Raw genomic sequence first — 13,420 nt, forward strand, 5'->3', positions numbered from 1 at the left:
CCATTACTCTGGATGGTATCTTGTTGGCAGGACCTCAAATCAATCACCTCATACAGAACAATATTTGCCTCATACACATTACCTGAGACTTCACCCCCAATCTCTAAAAATCTAACACAGACTCAATAATAGAAATGAGGGCATAAAATTTAAACTAGGACAACAATTATTTTTGATAAACTGGCAATTTGATCAACCTTCTAGAAAATGCAAGTCAATAAATCCAAAGTAATCAAAGCCACGTTTCCCCGGGAGCACAGGGCACAGTGGAAGGCTATGGTAGCACACGCGGGCAGGCAGGAGCTCAAGCAAAACCAAAAGACATCAGAGACCACCATGACCATGACAGAATGCCAATTTAAAAAAAAAATTTTAAAGCCTCAGACACAGAAAACTGATTTTAAATCTCACCTGAGATGACTAATTTGATAACAGTCTCTCCATCGCAGAAACTTATCTGTAAAACCACTGTATTCAAGACCTTGCTAGGCAGACACCCTGCCCCACCTTGGTTTCTGAAACAACAAGCTGACACTGCCCAGGCCAGTCTTCTCAGCTCATCATCCTTTATGTCATGGCTGAAGAACCATGAAGGTACTAGATTCTAGAACCTTCCAAAGCCAATTTGAAGCCAACTCAGAGCCAACTCAAAGCCAACTTGAAGCCCCTTGGCAGGACTCCTCGAGTGTCCCAACACTTGTGGAAACCCCCAGCCAGGGCAATGCCAAGCCAGAAACTTCTAAGCAATTGCACATCTAAGAGCTTCCTCATCTGACAGCTGTTTTCTGAAAACACAAGAGAACTTAGGTGGCGGCAAAGACCCAGAGTGTGTGAAGGAAGGGGGTCACAGAGGACGAGGGATGCTTGGAGGCTGAACAAACAGAAGAAGGGATAGGGAGGCGTGACAACAAACAGAAGAATGGAAAGGAGAAAAGACAGAACTGGGGGCATCGAAAACCATGCCCTCAGTTTTCCCATATTAGTGACAAATATATTTTGTGTTGCCTGGTCCTTCGTGCTATTATCAAGAACAGCAGGAGACTGAGTTATGAAACTAATAATCCAACCTCTCCCCTGGGGAGTCAGAGGCTAGTACTGGAAGGGGGTGAAGTGTTCCCCACGGGGTCCCCAAACCCCTACTCCCTTAGCGCCTGCCACCCCCCACCACAGTGGCACAGAGTCGGCTCCGGGCAGGCACTACAGAGGAAATTGCAAAATGACTCAGAACAACTTCTCAGAACTTTTTCAGCAAGTGAAAGCAGCTGCTGTGTGGGGCTGGGACATTATTAAAAGGTGAGAATCTGCTGTGAGTAATGAGAGGTGTGAAGAGAATGTACAGAGGCTCAGATACATCTGTGCTCGTGCAGGACAAGCAAGGTCTTCCCGGGGCTACAATCTCTGGCATACAGGACTTTCAACGAAGGCATCGACACGAATGTCTCAGGCCTCCTACCAACGGCTAACATCAGGGAATGCCTTTATGGGGGAGGTCCCGATGACTGAAGGAACAGAGATGACCCTACACCAACCCCCACTGTTGGTATATATTGAAGGTAAGACAGATAAGGACTCAGGGCACCCAAAGACTGGGAGCCAAAATGAGATCATAACTGTGGCTGTTATTCCTTCAAAAGACAAGGAGAGGAAGGAGCAGCAGAGCCTTCGCTGGCTTGCTGACGTGTCGGGACCGGGGGTGAAGTCCTCTCCACGGCTCCAGGGAGACCACAGGATTGTCTGCTGCCTACTCATTCCCTGAACTGGGCATACAACCACCCTCTGGTCCCGCAGACAGCTGCTGATTTTACAGAAGGGAGTTCTATGAAATGTTGGCTTGGGGTCAAGATTGAAATGTATGCCCCCACCTCCCACAGAAATCACCTTTTTTTCACTAATTACAGAAAATAAAACTTTGAAAATGCTAGAACACCAGTGCATAACGCTGTCATTGGTGTCAACTATGCAGGAATTTCTAACCACCACCACCAATATTCTCCTTGGTCTCAACCTAATGGTTTATGCCATCTAGGGTGGGGTTCTTATTACGTAATGTTCCTCAATGTCTCTTCACACATTAAAATAAGACCTTAGTCCTGACAAGCCCACCACACAAATCAGACCTGAAGATAAAGACAAAGTTCAAAATGTCACTTGGCTAAAGAAACATAGGGCTAGGATCGTCTGGTGGGGCTCAGCTAGTTAATCATCCGACTCTCGACTCTTGATCTCTGCTCAGGTCTTGATTTCAGGATCTCAAGGTCCAAAAAAAAAAAAAAAAAAAAAGGGAAAAGAAAGGAAACATAATGCTTTTCATTCTGTAAGTACCTGATAATGAAGTCTGTAATGTTAATAATATTAAGTCAAGACAGAAGCTAGACTACTGTACTCAATGTTGGAATCATGAACACACAGCCCACGAATTCCTGAGGAGGAAACCTGTGAGGGAATGTCCTGAGCAGAACTAGAACTGCAGTGACTTCTCACGTACAGGAGCCATTTCCTGAGGACGCCTCACTTTCATCAGTCGCTCAAAAGTCCACTCGAATTTTTCTCAAGCAGGTAAGAGAGGACACGGCTGGCGCAGACACGGGAATAGCGCACCTAACCACCCCACCTTCACTTCCCACGGCCTTCAGCCTCCATAAATCCTACAGGTTTTAACGTCATTAACCATGTGAAGGACAACCACCAGAGCTAATTCTAAATGGTTTCTTCTAGAATTTATTTCCCTTTTAAGCAGCTCCCTGTACTCACAAGAAAAGGTCACATCAGGCAAAAGACGGCTTCAGGTCGGGTGTTGGGGCAGAGAGCGAGGCTGGCCGAGGTGTCAGAGCAGCACAGACAGAGGCAGGACGGGCCCCCACGACCAGCCGAACCACCCCTCCATGTGCAGATGCACACGTCTGAGGACTTCTCCAAGGACAAAGGACTTCAGTGTCAGACGTGGGGACCAACCCAGCGACCACCCACGCCCAGCAGGCTTCCCCTGAGAACATGCACAAGTGGGGTTTACTGAAGGTGGGGTCTGGCCCGCGCCTCCCCGCTCAGACTCCCTGCTTTCTTCTCCATCAAAAAGGAAGAGGCTTCTGAAATTACTCTGTCTCCAATCCAGGAAGCCTAGAAAGAAAATGAACCTGGAGACACAGAGGCCGAACACCACGGAGGAGGAAGACGACGGAAGGGGGCAGCCTCGCCTCCGCGACCAAATCCAAGAGCGCACGGCCGGCTCAGCAACCAACGCAGACCGCAGGCAACTTGCCTCCACCCCCGCCACCCCCCAGCCCTTGCCCGACACGAGGCAACCGGGGAGGTGTCCCGAGGAGCCCAGCTGGGGTCCCTCTCTGCCACCCACGGCCGGAGAGGCAGTGGCTGGCAGGCTGCTCTTCAAACGTGGGCCTCTGCCTGGCCTCGGAGAGGACAAACGTACTCTCTTCCAGTCTCTTCTCGGAGACGCTGGGAGCAAAGTCATGGCCCCCGCTGCTTCAAAGGAGAGGACGGGCCGGGAGAGGCCCACACCCGAAACCAATGTGGGAAGACAGTCCCCATGTCTAGAGAGAGTCTCTGCACCTCGGGGCAAAGCCTTTGTGGGGCCGGGCTCCAGGGAGACTCATGCACTTTCCTGGGAGTCACAGTCCCCACAGCCTGAGAAGGGGGTCGAATCACCCCTCGGCACGGCCGGTGGATTCCAGAGCCCCATCCAGCGACAAGCCCACCTGCCCTCTCGCTGATTCACGCCGCGGTGCCAACATGGCCTCCTGACGCCTTCCGGCTTCTTCCTTCCTCCCTGAGGGACTCCCAGGACGACTCCCCGTGACAACTCGGTCTTGTTCCCAGGAAACCAGGGTGAAGGGCGAAGTCCTGAGGAGAATGAGGCAGCAGCAGGGGCCAGAGGGAGGCAGGAAGGAAAGGGCTGTTGGGGCTGGGGGAGGCCAAACAGGAGGAAGTTAGAGGCCAGCAGGGAAACCGAGACGGGAAGGGGAAGCCAGGGCCCGAGGGGCTCCTGAAGGTGTCCAGCCTCCCTGAGCTGGTACTGTTGTGCCCAGTACACGGCCAGCCCCAGACCAGCACCCCGGGGACAAACACCCAACAGCCCGGCTTCCAGACCAGTCTTGTTGGGCTCCACTCGCTCTGCTGCCTCAACACACGTACTCTCGGCCCATACAGGGCACACGAGCACGGCTCCCTGTGGCCCCCACACCCCAGCCAGTCTCACCCGACAAGCAGCCCCAGCCTCTGAGCTTCTAGAGCCTTCCTGGCAAAGGCACAGATGGCTGAGCGGTCATCGGGCACTGCCATGTTGTTGGCAATTGCTGTGTGTCTGGGCTCTGGAGAGCTCACAGCTCTGCCCGTGGCAGCAACCCCCTTCCCATTTTCCAGTATGCTTGTGCCCAGGGACACACTGGCCCAGCACAAGCCCCTTTAGGACCCAGCCCCGTGGCCATGTTGGTAGGGTGGCATCTGGGAAAGGGAAGAGAAGTCAACCCCAGCAACATTTCTCCGCACTGCTGCACTGTCAGCTCCACTGTCTGTCCCCCTTCCCTTGGACAGACTCTCCCTGACCAAACTGCTTGCCATGTAGCTCCTGGCTCAGAGGGTTCCCCTGTTCTCGATGCCAACCCCTTCCAGCCGGCCCTGCCCACACCCTGCATGGAGATCTGCTTTTTCTCCTCTTCCTGCCTGCCTCTCTCTCTCTCTCTCTCTCCCTCCCTCCCTCCCCGCTCTCTCCTCTCTCCCCTCTTTTTCTCTCTCTCGCATTTGACACCGTGGGTACCATCTCCAACCCCGCAGAAGAGCCCAACAAAGAGGATAGGGCTCTGCGTGCTTCATGAAGCTGCGATGTCCCTTCCTGCCACACACACCAAACAGTCGGCATCTTCCTGACACATCAGCCCTAAAGATGAGGACAGACCACGAGCTGGGCACTAACCCCTAGAGCTAGGAAACTAGTAATTAAAAAAGAAAAAAAAATTCCAATCAGCTCCAAAGAGATCAAATGGACTTTTGGACTCCCACAGAAACTAAGCACAGTTGCTTCCAACAACTCCACAAACTTGCCGCCAAGTCCCTGCCACATGGGCGTACCACGGTGTTAGAAACGCAGAACACCTGAGAGCTGGGCAGAAAACTCAGCTCAGCTGGATCTGTGTTAGCCTGAGCCCATGGCCCTGAAGAGACGCTGCTCTTGCAAAAGGTGCGAGTCTGTAAGACCTCCCAAGGGGCCATGTCTCAGGCTTCACCAAGCTTCTCAATATTCACAGCCCACTCCTGCTGAAGAGAAGGGCAGACCTGACAGACACTATTCCGTGAATCACTGGAAGCAGCTCTAAAGAAAAGGGTGTCTGTCCACGGCACTCTGCACAAGACAGACTAGCTCCGAAGGTGGGCGGGTTGGGTCTTTGTGCCCGTGACCCACAGCTAAGAGGACCCAACTGCCAGGGCTTCCGTTCCCAATTCTTTTTCGTGTCCTGGGATAGCTCAGCAGGATCTGACCGCCAGATTCTCCCTTCAGGAAGACCGGGCAGGCATCGAAGGCGGGTAAGCCACGTGTTAGAGATGCAGAAGGAGAAAGAACCCGGAGCGCTGTCCGTGCGGGAGACACATCAGGAAGAATGTCGTCTCTGCCTAACAAGCTCTCAGGGGTGTGTGTATAACCATGCACAATCCTCTGAGCAACACAGGGCTGCTGGCACTGTTATGTTCCCTCACAAGTGAGGATAGACACTGAGGCTATCTGGGCGCCTTGCCCCAGGGCATGCCATGGTAAAGCCCGGTGGGCCAGGACACAGGCTCAGGTTCCCAACCGTGAGGCTGAGACCTCTTCCCGTTATCCAGCTGCCCACCTGGATTCATGCACTGCGAAGGAGGATAGTCTCACCCCTGGAGAAGGTCAGACGCCACAACATTCCCTGCTAAGAGGATTCTATGTCTCTGTTCATTCACATGTCAGGGATCCTGTCAATGACATGCATTTACCACAGGTATATTTAGCTCTTTAAAACAGATCATGATCATATTAATCGACAGAATAGCAGCCATGTAGAAAGACCACGATTTATAAAGAAATTCTATTTTAATTTCACTTTCTAGCCAGAGTAACTTACGACCAAACAGACCTTGAAACAATGCAGGAGATTCAAAGATAAGGTAGAAAGATGTACAACATGAGCGTGCAGGAAAACAGATTATATGTCCAAGAATCTCTTCCTTTCGCTTCTTAGATAATGCAAGCTCTTAAAAGGAATTCATGTAAAAAACACAAAATGTGAAGATAAGTGGGCGAACAGGCATTAAACATTAAATTCAAGTTATATTCATGCTGTGTTCTAAAACCTAACCATTGGTGCATGGCCCTTTTTTCCACCTTGCACAAATGAAAGGGCAAAACAGATCTTAAGCGTTATTAAATTGCAAAGAGCACAACACACAGTTGTCATGCTGTGTATCTCCAGATTCCCATGCTCTCTGTTCTAGCAACACAACGCCCACAAACTATAAAAATAATCACTGCCAAAGCTACACTAGGTGATTACATAAAATTCTTCTAAAAAAGCTGAAAAAACATTTAATCAGGAATAACTAAAGTAAAAACTCTGCTTACCTCAGAGAAAACGGTTTCACTTTGGGGGATTTTCTTTTACAGCATGAAGTCTGATACTAGCATGTGCTATGCTCCAATGAAATGGCACAAAGCAGAAAATTATTTACTGCCTTCAAATTAACCCCTCTTTTCAAGCGGATTTTAGAGTAAATATCTGAAATTTCTGGGCTTTCCGGTATATTTCAAAAGGACCAAACTATTGCAGAGAACCACTGAAAAACCCTTGCAAGGTAGGAAGGAGAAAGGAAAAGTAGACAGTGCTACAGAGAAACTAGAATCCAAAAGAAATTCTCGCATCCTTAGCTGCAGAGAGTGTTTAAAGATTACAGTCAGGATTCCCTCCTGGAAAGAAGGCATATCTTCCCGTCTGCATAACAACCTATAGACATTTCAGAGCAAAATCAACTTTCAAGACAGAGAAAAAGGAAACCATGCAAGCATGCCTACGTTTGGATCAGAATCGGCACCCCTGGGATCAAAGCCCCCGCTTACTTACATGCTGTACATAGAAAGGAAAAGTTCAAAGGAACCTGCTCCCTCTGGGAGAAAGGATTACATCTATGGCCGGCTGTTGGGAAACGAGTAGGATGCACGCTCTCTCGCTTTCATCCCCAGGCAACAAAAAAAATTCCAAACTGGTGTTCCAAGTCACATTCGCGAGGACGTCCTAGCGCCACCAAGCTCTTCCTCCGAGGCAGCGCCGATGGGTGGGGGAAACGCACCCCCTTCCTCTGGATTTCCACCCCATGCCGAGCCTGCTGGCTCTGGGGAGACACCAGGTCAGGGCACGCACAAGGATGACAAAGCCACAGAGTGCCCCAGCTTCAGAGCCAGCTTGGAGACCAGAAAGTGGAGCACAAACCGAATTTCTGCAGAGCCTGCTCAGCCCACCTCAAGTTCCCGGAACAACCCAGAAACTCTTTCAGCCCCCTCACCCAAAGAGAAACTGTTTATTCCTTTCAAAATCTGAACTGTTACAATAGTGCCAGCTAATTGCTAACAACACTGGGGGGGAGGAAAGAGCCCGCACACAGGAGAGGTTGACAGGGGCATACAAAGAGCTGTGACAGTAATAGGCACCCTTGAGGAGCAAGAAGGCAATCAATTATGAGCCATTTGCAGAAATTGCGGGGCTGTCAAAAGCCCCACTTACAGCTGTGCTTCATCAAGCCAGGCTGCATTTGATTTTCAAGGGAAATTATTCCTTATTTCAAAGTCTAGAATATTATTAGTAAAATATCCCAAACAACTCAGGTTCAACCGGGGTCTAATCTGAAAAGAAGTTAATGACCCCTGAGAAGGCCAGATGTGCCAGAGTGGAAAGCTCAGGAGACAGAGGCGAGTCTTCTCTCCGGAGCAGCGACCACCTCCCATGGGGACCATGGGGCAGCGCCCAGGCTGAGCTCGAAAGATCCATGCCCAACACCGGGACACGCGTCGTCCAACTCCCAAACCACCACCGGAAAACAGAAAAGGATTGCTTTTAGGAACACCCCGATGTTTCCAGGAGGCTGAAAATAATAATACAAAACAAAACTTTTTTTTGTTGTTTTCTTTTTGTTTTTTTTTAAGAGCCAAAGAGTGAACAAGCATGAATTGGGGGGGGGGGGGCGGAGAGGGGGGAGAGAGAGAGACTATCTCAAGCAGGCTCCACGCCCAGTGCAGAGCCCAGTGTGGGGCCCGATCTCACAACCCTGAGATCACGACCTGAGCCGAAATCAAGAGTCAGATGCTTAACCGACTGAGCCACCCAGGTGCCCCTGTCTTTTAATTCTCAAATTCAAAACTCTGTTTTCACTAACATACATACCAATTATTACTTCCGATGGTCAAAAGTAATTACTTCTGATTCTTCTTTTCCAAGGAACAAAGAATGTGTGAACTAAGTAACTTCCAGGCATTACACTGGGATTGTTGAGAAATGCCCTGAAGTCTGTTATTATGACCTATTACGACCTTCAGGTTTGGAAAAGGATGATGACCACTCTGGACTTAAGAGGGATTGACAGCAATGCTCACCATGATGATATTCTCTTTCAATATTTTTGTCTTCTGTGTTCTTTGGTATTTATCTTTTTTAAAAAGTTTATTTGAGAGAGAGAGTGAGCACACATGAGCGGGCAGTGGGGGAGAAGGAGAAAGACTCACAAGCAGACCCCACACCCAGCACAAAGCCCGATGTGGGGCTCGATCATCTCACAGCCCTGAGGATCACGGCCTGAGTCAAAATCAAGAGTCACTACTTACCTGACTGCAACCACCCAAGGGCCCCTCTTTGGTATTTGCTTTTTCCTCTAAGCATTTTAGCAATGAAAAGTAAGCTCAGTCAGCTCCAATTTTAAGTCCAACTGCAACCTTTCCTCCTTTCTTCAATTTCTGATGCTCCAACGTTCATTTGGTAAATGCTTTGTGTCATTATGACAGGCATTGTTAAATGACAGAGTTGAGAATAGCCTCAACGTGGTAACTTCTTGCCTATTTATTTTATTGAATGTTAAAATAAAACCTGGAAAAAGAATTTCCTTTCCTCCTTAAGAACTTTAAAGTGGAACTCAAACAGATTACAATGGAGAGGAGCTCATCACCCCTAGTGGCTTTAAGTGATCTCCCCTGAGCACCGCACCGTGCCAGAGCCCCTCGGACACGCTGACCTTAATCAGACAGCTGAGCTTCTAAAGTGGGTCAGAAACAGGTACCTTTCTTCCAAAAATTTAAGACAAAGCAATCAAATCACATCCAGATGATGCTCTAGGATGCATTTCTTAAAAAAATAATAATCACTATCAGCTATGATGTCGGGGTCCCAAAAACAACTAATCCCCCAGAGATCGAACAGAGGCACAAGGCTAAAACTGTGGACAATCTCAGTTCCGTAAAAGATGCTGCATCCTGGGGCACAGCCAGACCAGTGTTTCATCTGAGGAATCAGAAAGATGAGAGGAGGGACTGTGGAGGAGGTGGATCAGGAATGGGGGAGAAACGCGGGGAGGGGTGAGGAAGAGGAGGGAAGAGCTCAGGGGCCACCACAACCTGCTCCGCTGTGGGCAGGCTCCAACCCGATCCCCTTCTCCCTGGGACCATCACCCAGGGCTGTGCCCCACGGCTTCTCCCCAAAGCAACTGGCCCCTGGTGGTAGCCTCTAACCCAGCAGATTGTAAGCTGTCTTTTTTTTTTTTTTTTTTTTTAAAGATTTTATTTATTTGACAGAGAGACCACAAGCAGGGGGAGCTGCAGAGGCAGATGCAGATGCAGACTCCCCACTGAGCAGGGGACCCCCACCTCCCAGCCGCACCCCCCGCCCCCGTTCAAGGCTCAACTCCAGGACCCTGGGATCATGACTTGAGCCAAAGGTAGATGCTCAACCGAATGAGCCACCCAGGCGCCCCTGTAAGCTGCCTTAAAATACTTGTCAGAGCTTATATATCTCCATTCTTGTATCTAAGACAAAAGCAAGGAATTGAACACAGTTATAATGTCAAAATCAATTAAAACTGGACTGCGTATTAAAACAGGTCAGGTAGGGCAGACCATTTTTGAAAGGATGTTCGATGGACAATTAAAAATGCAGGCAAGGCACGGACTACCACAAGAGGTGGCGAGGACACGGAGGAATCAGGACCCTCACCCACCACTGATGGGAGTGGACGATGGTGCGAGCCCTGTGGGACACAGGGAAAAAGCCACACATAGAACGGCCACGTGACCCAGCCGTTCCACTCCCAGATGCGTATCCAACTGAACTGAAAACAAAGATGCACGCAGATGTTTGCATGCCCGTCTCCACTGCAGCAGTACTCACAACAGGCCAATGTGGAAACAAGCCAAGTGCCCGTCAGCAGACGAATGGGTAAGCAAGACGCAGCACACACAACGGGACAGTATCCAGCCTTCCAAAGAAGGGAAGTCCTGACACACGCTTCAACGTGATGAACTCTGAAAACCTTACACCATGAGAAATAAGCCAGAACAAAAGGACAAATATCAGCAGGACCACCCATGAGGGATGTGAAACAGGCGAGCCGGGGGGGTGGGTGAGGGGCTGTGAATGGACAGATACCATCTAACGGGTACAGAGTTTCTGCTTGGCATGATGAGCAAGTTCTGACATGGGTCAGTGGCGATGGACGCACGGTATTGTGAATGTCCTTGACACCACTGTGATGTGCCTTTAAAAATAGTAAGAATACCAAATTTTATGTTTTAGATATTTTTACAACAAAGTGACAACATTCCAAAAATAATTTATCTGTGAGCAAAAAAAAAAAAAAAAAAAAAAAAAGAAAAAGAAAAGAAAGCAGCAGAGTCATTGACCATAACTTTCAGAATTCCTGAGCATAGACGGTCCTCGTCAAACTGTCCTAACACACTTCGCTTCAAATAAATAAGGAAACTATTTCCATTAAGAGGGAAAAATGTCTGTTTCAGCGGACAGACCCAGGGTCTGGATAACCCCATCTCTTTTCCCCACTTCGGGTGAAGCGGGGGGTTTCATGCTTGTCAGCCCGGTCCTTCTTTTGGATTTGGGACAGCATCTTACCCCGAATGTCTGCCCTGTTTTCTCCCCGTAGGGGACCTGGGCCAGCGCGCCATCGGTCTGACTCCTTTTCAGGCCAGTGGTGACATCAGGGACGTTGCTGAAATCTGCATGAAAAGTAACAAGAACACACATAAAAGTGAGTTTGGCCCTTTGCCGAGAATCACGATGACTGGTTTAAGCGTTCGGATAAAGAGAGAGAGGAAAAGACAGCATAGAACGGCGCGGAAGCGGTGTGCAGGAGCGGTCCTTGCAGCCACAAGAAGGGTCTCCTCCAACAGACCCCAGCACCCGCTAACAAAGAAGCCACATCTCCTGCCACTCTCAAAGGCAACCGGGGACCAGTCAAGACTGTGACTTCAATGCCTTGTGACTGTGCCTGTTGCTGTGCAAACTGTACTTTGCTAAGCTCTGATAGTCAAGGATTTATTAGGACCAAGACTCAAATGGCAGTGACCATTGTCGGTACTTCCCTATTTTAGGTAAGAATCAAGGAAACCTTGGACACCCAGGGATGCAACAGCATGGGCTCTTAATACAACCCACAACTTGGTCATTTGAAAGCTTAACTTTTCATTTTCTGACATCAACCACAATTTTATCCTAAACTGAAAGTCCCATGAGGAAGAACAAACCTTTAACTTCCAGAGTAAAGGTTAAGAATTAAGATCAAAGGCAAGTAGAGCTTCTGTCCACTTCCTCCCTACCCCCCACCACCTACAACCACACACACCTGCCACACACACCCAGTTCTTTCCAGTGGCTCTCAAATTAACAAATTCAAGAAAGATGGAAAATCTAGCCTGTATCATAATATAATGTAGGTTTATATTCTAACTCTTTATTTATATTCTAACTCTTTATCAACCAGCTGAAACCAGATGGTTTCTGATCCCCTTAGCTACAAGAAGTCGTCATTGGTCTTGAACCTGTCCAAGTTGATCTAGGCTGACCCAGCAGAGATAGAGGTTAATCAAACATGCTGGGGGCCAGGACACCCATTAGAAGCTATGGAAGCCCCAGGAAGTGGTGAAACCCACGTTTAGGAATGCTGGTCCATGATCATTGCTAATATAACCAACCACAATACAGACACTTGATTCTAAGACAAGAGAAGACTTAACGAAAATATATAAATGATCTACAGAATTCTGGAGCTCTAATTTCTTCTTCCTTTTGCCTCTTCCAAAACCCTCTCACCCTACCCAGAAAAGAACCAGAGAGTCCAAGTCACACTTGTGGTTGGAGTAAGTTAGCTTGGATAAAGCAGTGCTGATCACAGATGCATGAGACATCCCTGGGAAAACTTCAGATAGCAGTGATAGGAGGGGATACTTGGGTTCACCTTTCCTAGGCCCCAAACACTACACCACAGAGGCAGTCCCGGTCACAACCAAGCCGACCGCATGGGAAGCAAGATAAGTTCCTGAGCCAAAATCAATCTACCACTGTGCCTCCGTCACAACCACCTCCTTAGACTGCTGCATGGACCTGTGCTTAAGGGAGACCGACCAACAGGATCCACAAAAGAAAACACCCCATGTTCCTACTGTACTCGACACAAACTTTTTTCACTTTTTGAGCAAAAAAAAAAAAAAAAGCTGTTTTCTAGGCATAGCGCTAGGGATACAAAAATGAGTGAGACACGGTTACTGCTCTCAAGGTGAGGTTCTAGTCTTGGAGGAGGAGAAGAGTCCGATATAAGAAAAGTCCAAGAAGTAGGGACTGTCAGGAAGGAAGCTACTTCTGCAAAGGACCTTAAAAGACTTAATAGCAAAGGAAGCATTTGAGCAAAGTCTTTAAGTCTTGGAGGTATCCATTTGTCCTTAAGGCTAACAATGACCGGTGGGCCATGGGGAGAGAGGATTCCAGGAGCAGGAGGCAGGAGCCAGGCCACTCAGTGAAGGCACATCTCAGGAAGAGCCCAGCACCTTCTGGAAATGTCTTGAGCGTGGCTGTGGCAGTGAAGGGAGGGAAGGTGCCCTGTGTCAGAGGAATCAATTAATAAAGGGCATGACCTTGGGAGAAAAACAAGTCAGAAAGTCACAGCCACCCTGCAGGTATGAGGTGAAAAGACCCAAATGAACTCAGCGTAAAAGAGCAAAGAAATGAAGTGAATGCAGTAATGGCGGCAGGTGAACCCTCGGGGCTCCTCTTCGCTGTCCGTTTCATAGAAGAAGACACAGAAAGGAGACGTCAAGGCAGAGGACCTGGTTTTATACCTTGGTGACGGGGCAGATGATTTATGGGAAGAGCTGGAGTGGAACTCACGAGCTCAGCAGTTCTAGCTG

At 48.9% G+C, this 13,420-nt stretch overlaps 1 protein-coding gene across 4 annotated transcripts in view; it reads right to left on the reverse strand.

Moving 5' to 3' along the window:
• TIAM2 (TIAM Rac1 associated GEF 2) overlaps nt 1–13,420 on the reverse strand; it is a 226,861-nt gene that overhangs the window by 28,631 nt on the left and 184,810 nt on the right. For 2 of the 4 annotated variants that reach the window (XM_059176685.1, XM_059176686.1), the window contains one exon: nt 11,133–11,236. The exons of 1 other annotated variant lie outside the window; for it this stretch is intronic. In XM_059176685.1, the coding sequence (XP_059032668.1) occupies nt 11,133–11,236 (104 nt within the window). Of the gene's footprint in view, nt 1–7,091; nt 7,415–11,132; nt 11,237–13,420 lie in introns of those variants that run through there. One more of the 4 variants, XM_059176687.1, reaches the window with a different exon arrangement.

This window comes from Mustela lutreola, chromosome 6, assembly GCF_030435805.1.
Source record: "Mustela lutreola isolate mMusLut2 chromosome 6, mMusLut2.pri, whole genome shotgun sequence".
Lineage (NCBI taxonomy): Eukaryota > Metazoa > Chordata > Mammalia > Carnivora > Mustelidae > Mustela > Mustela lutreola.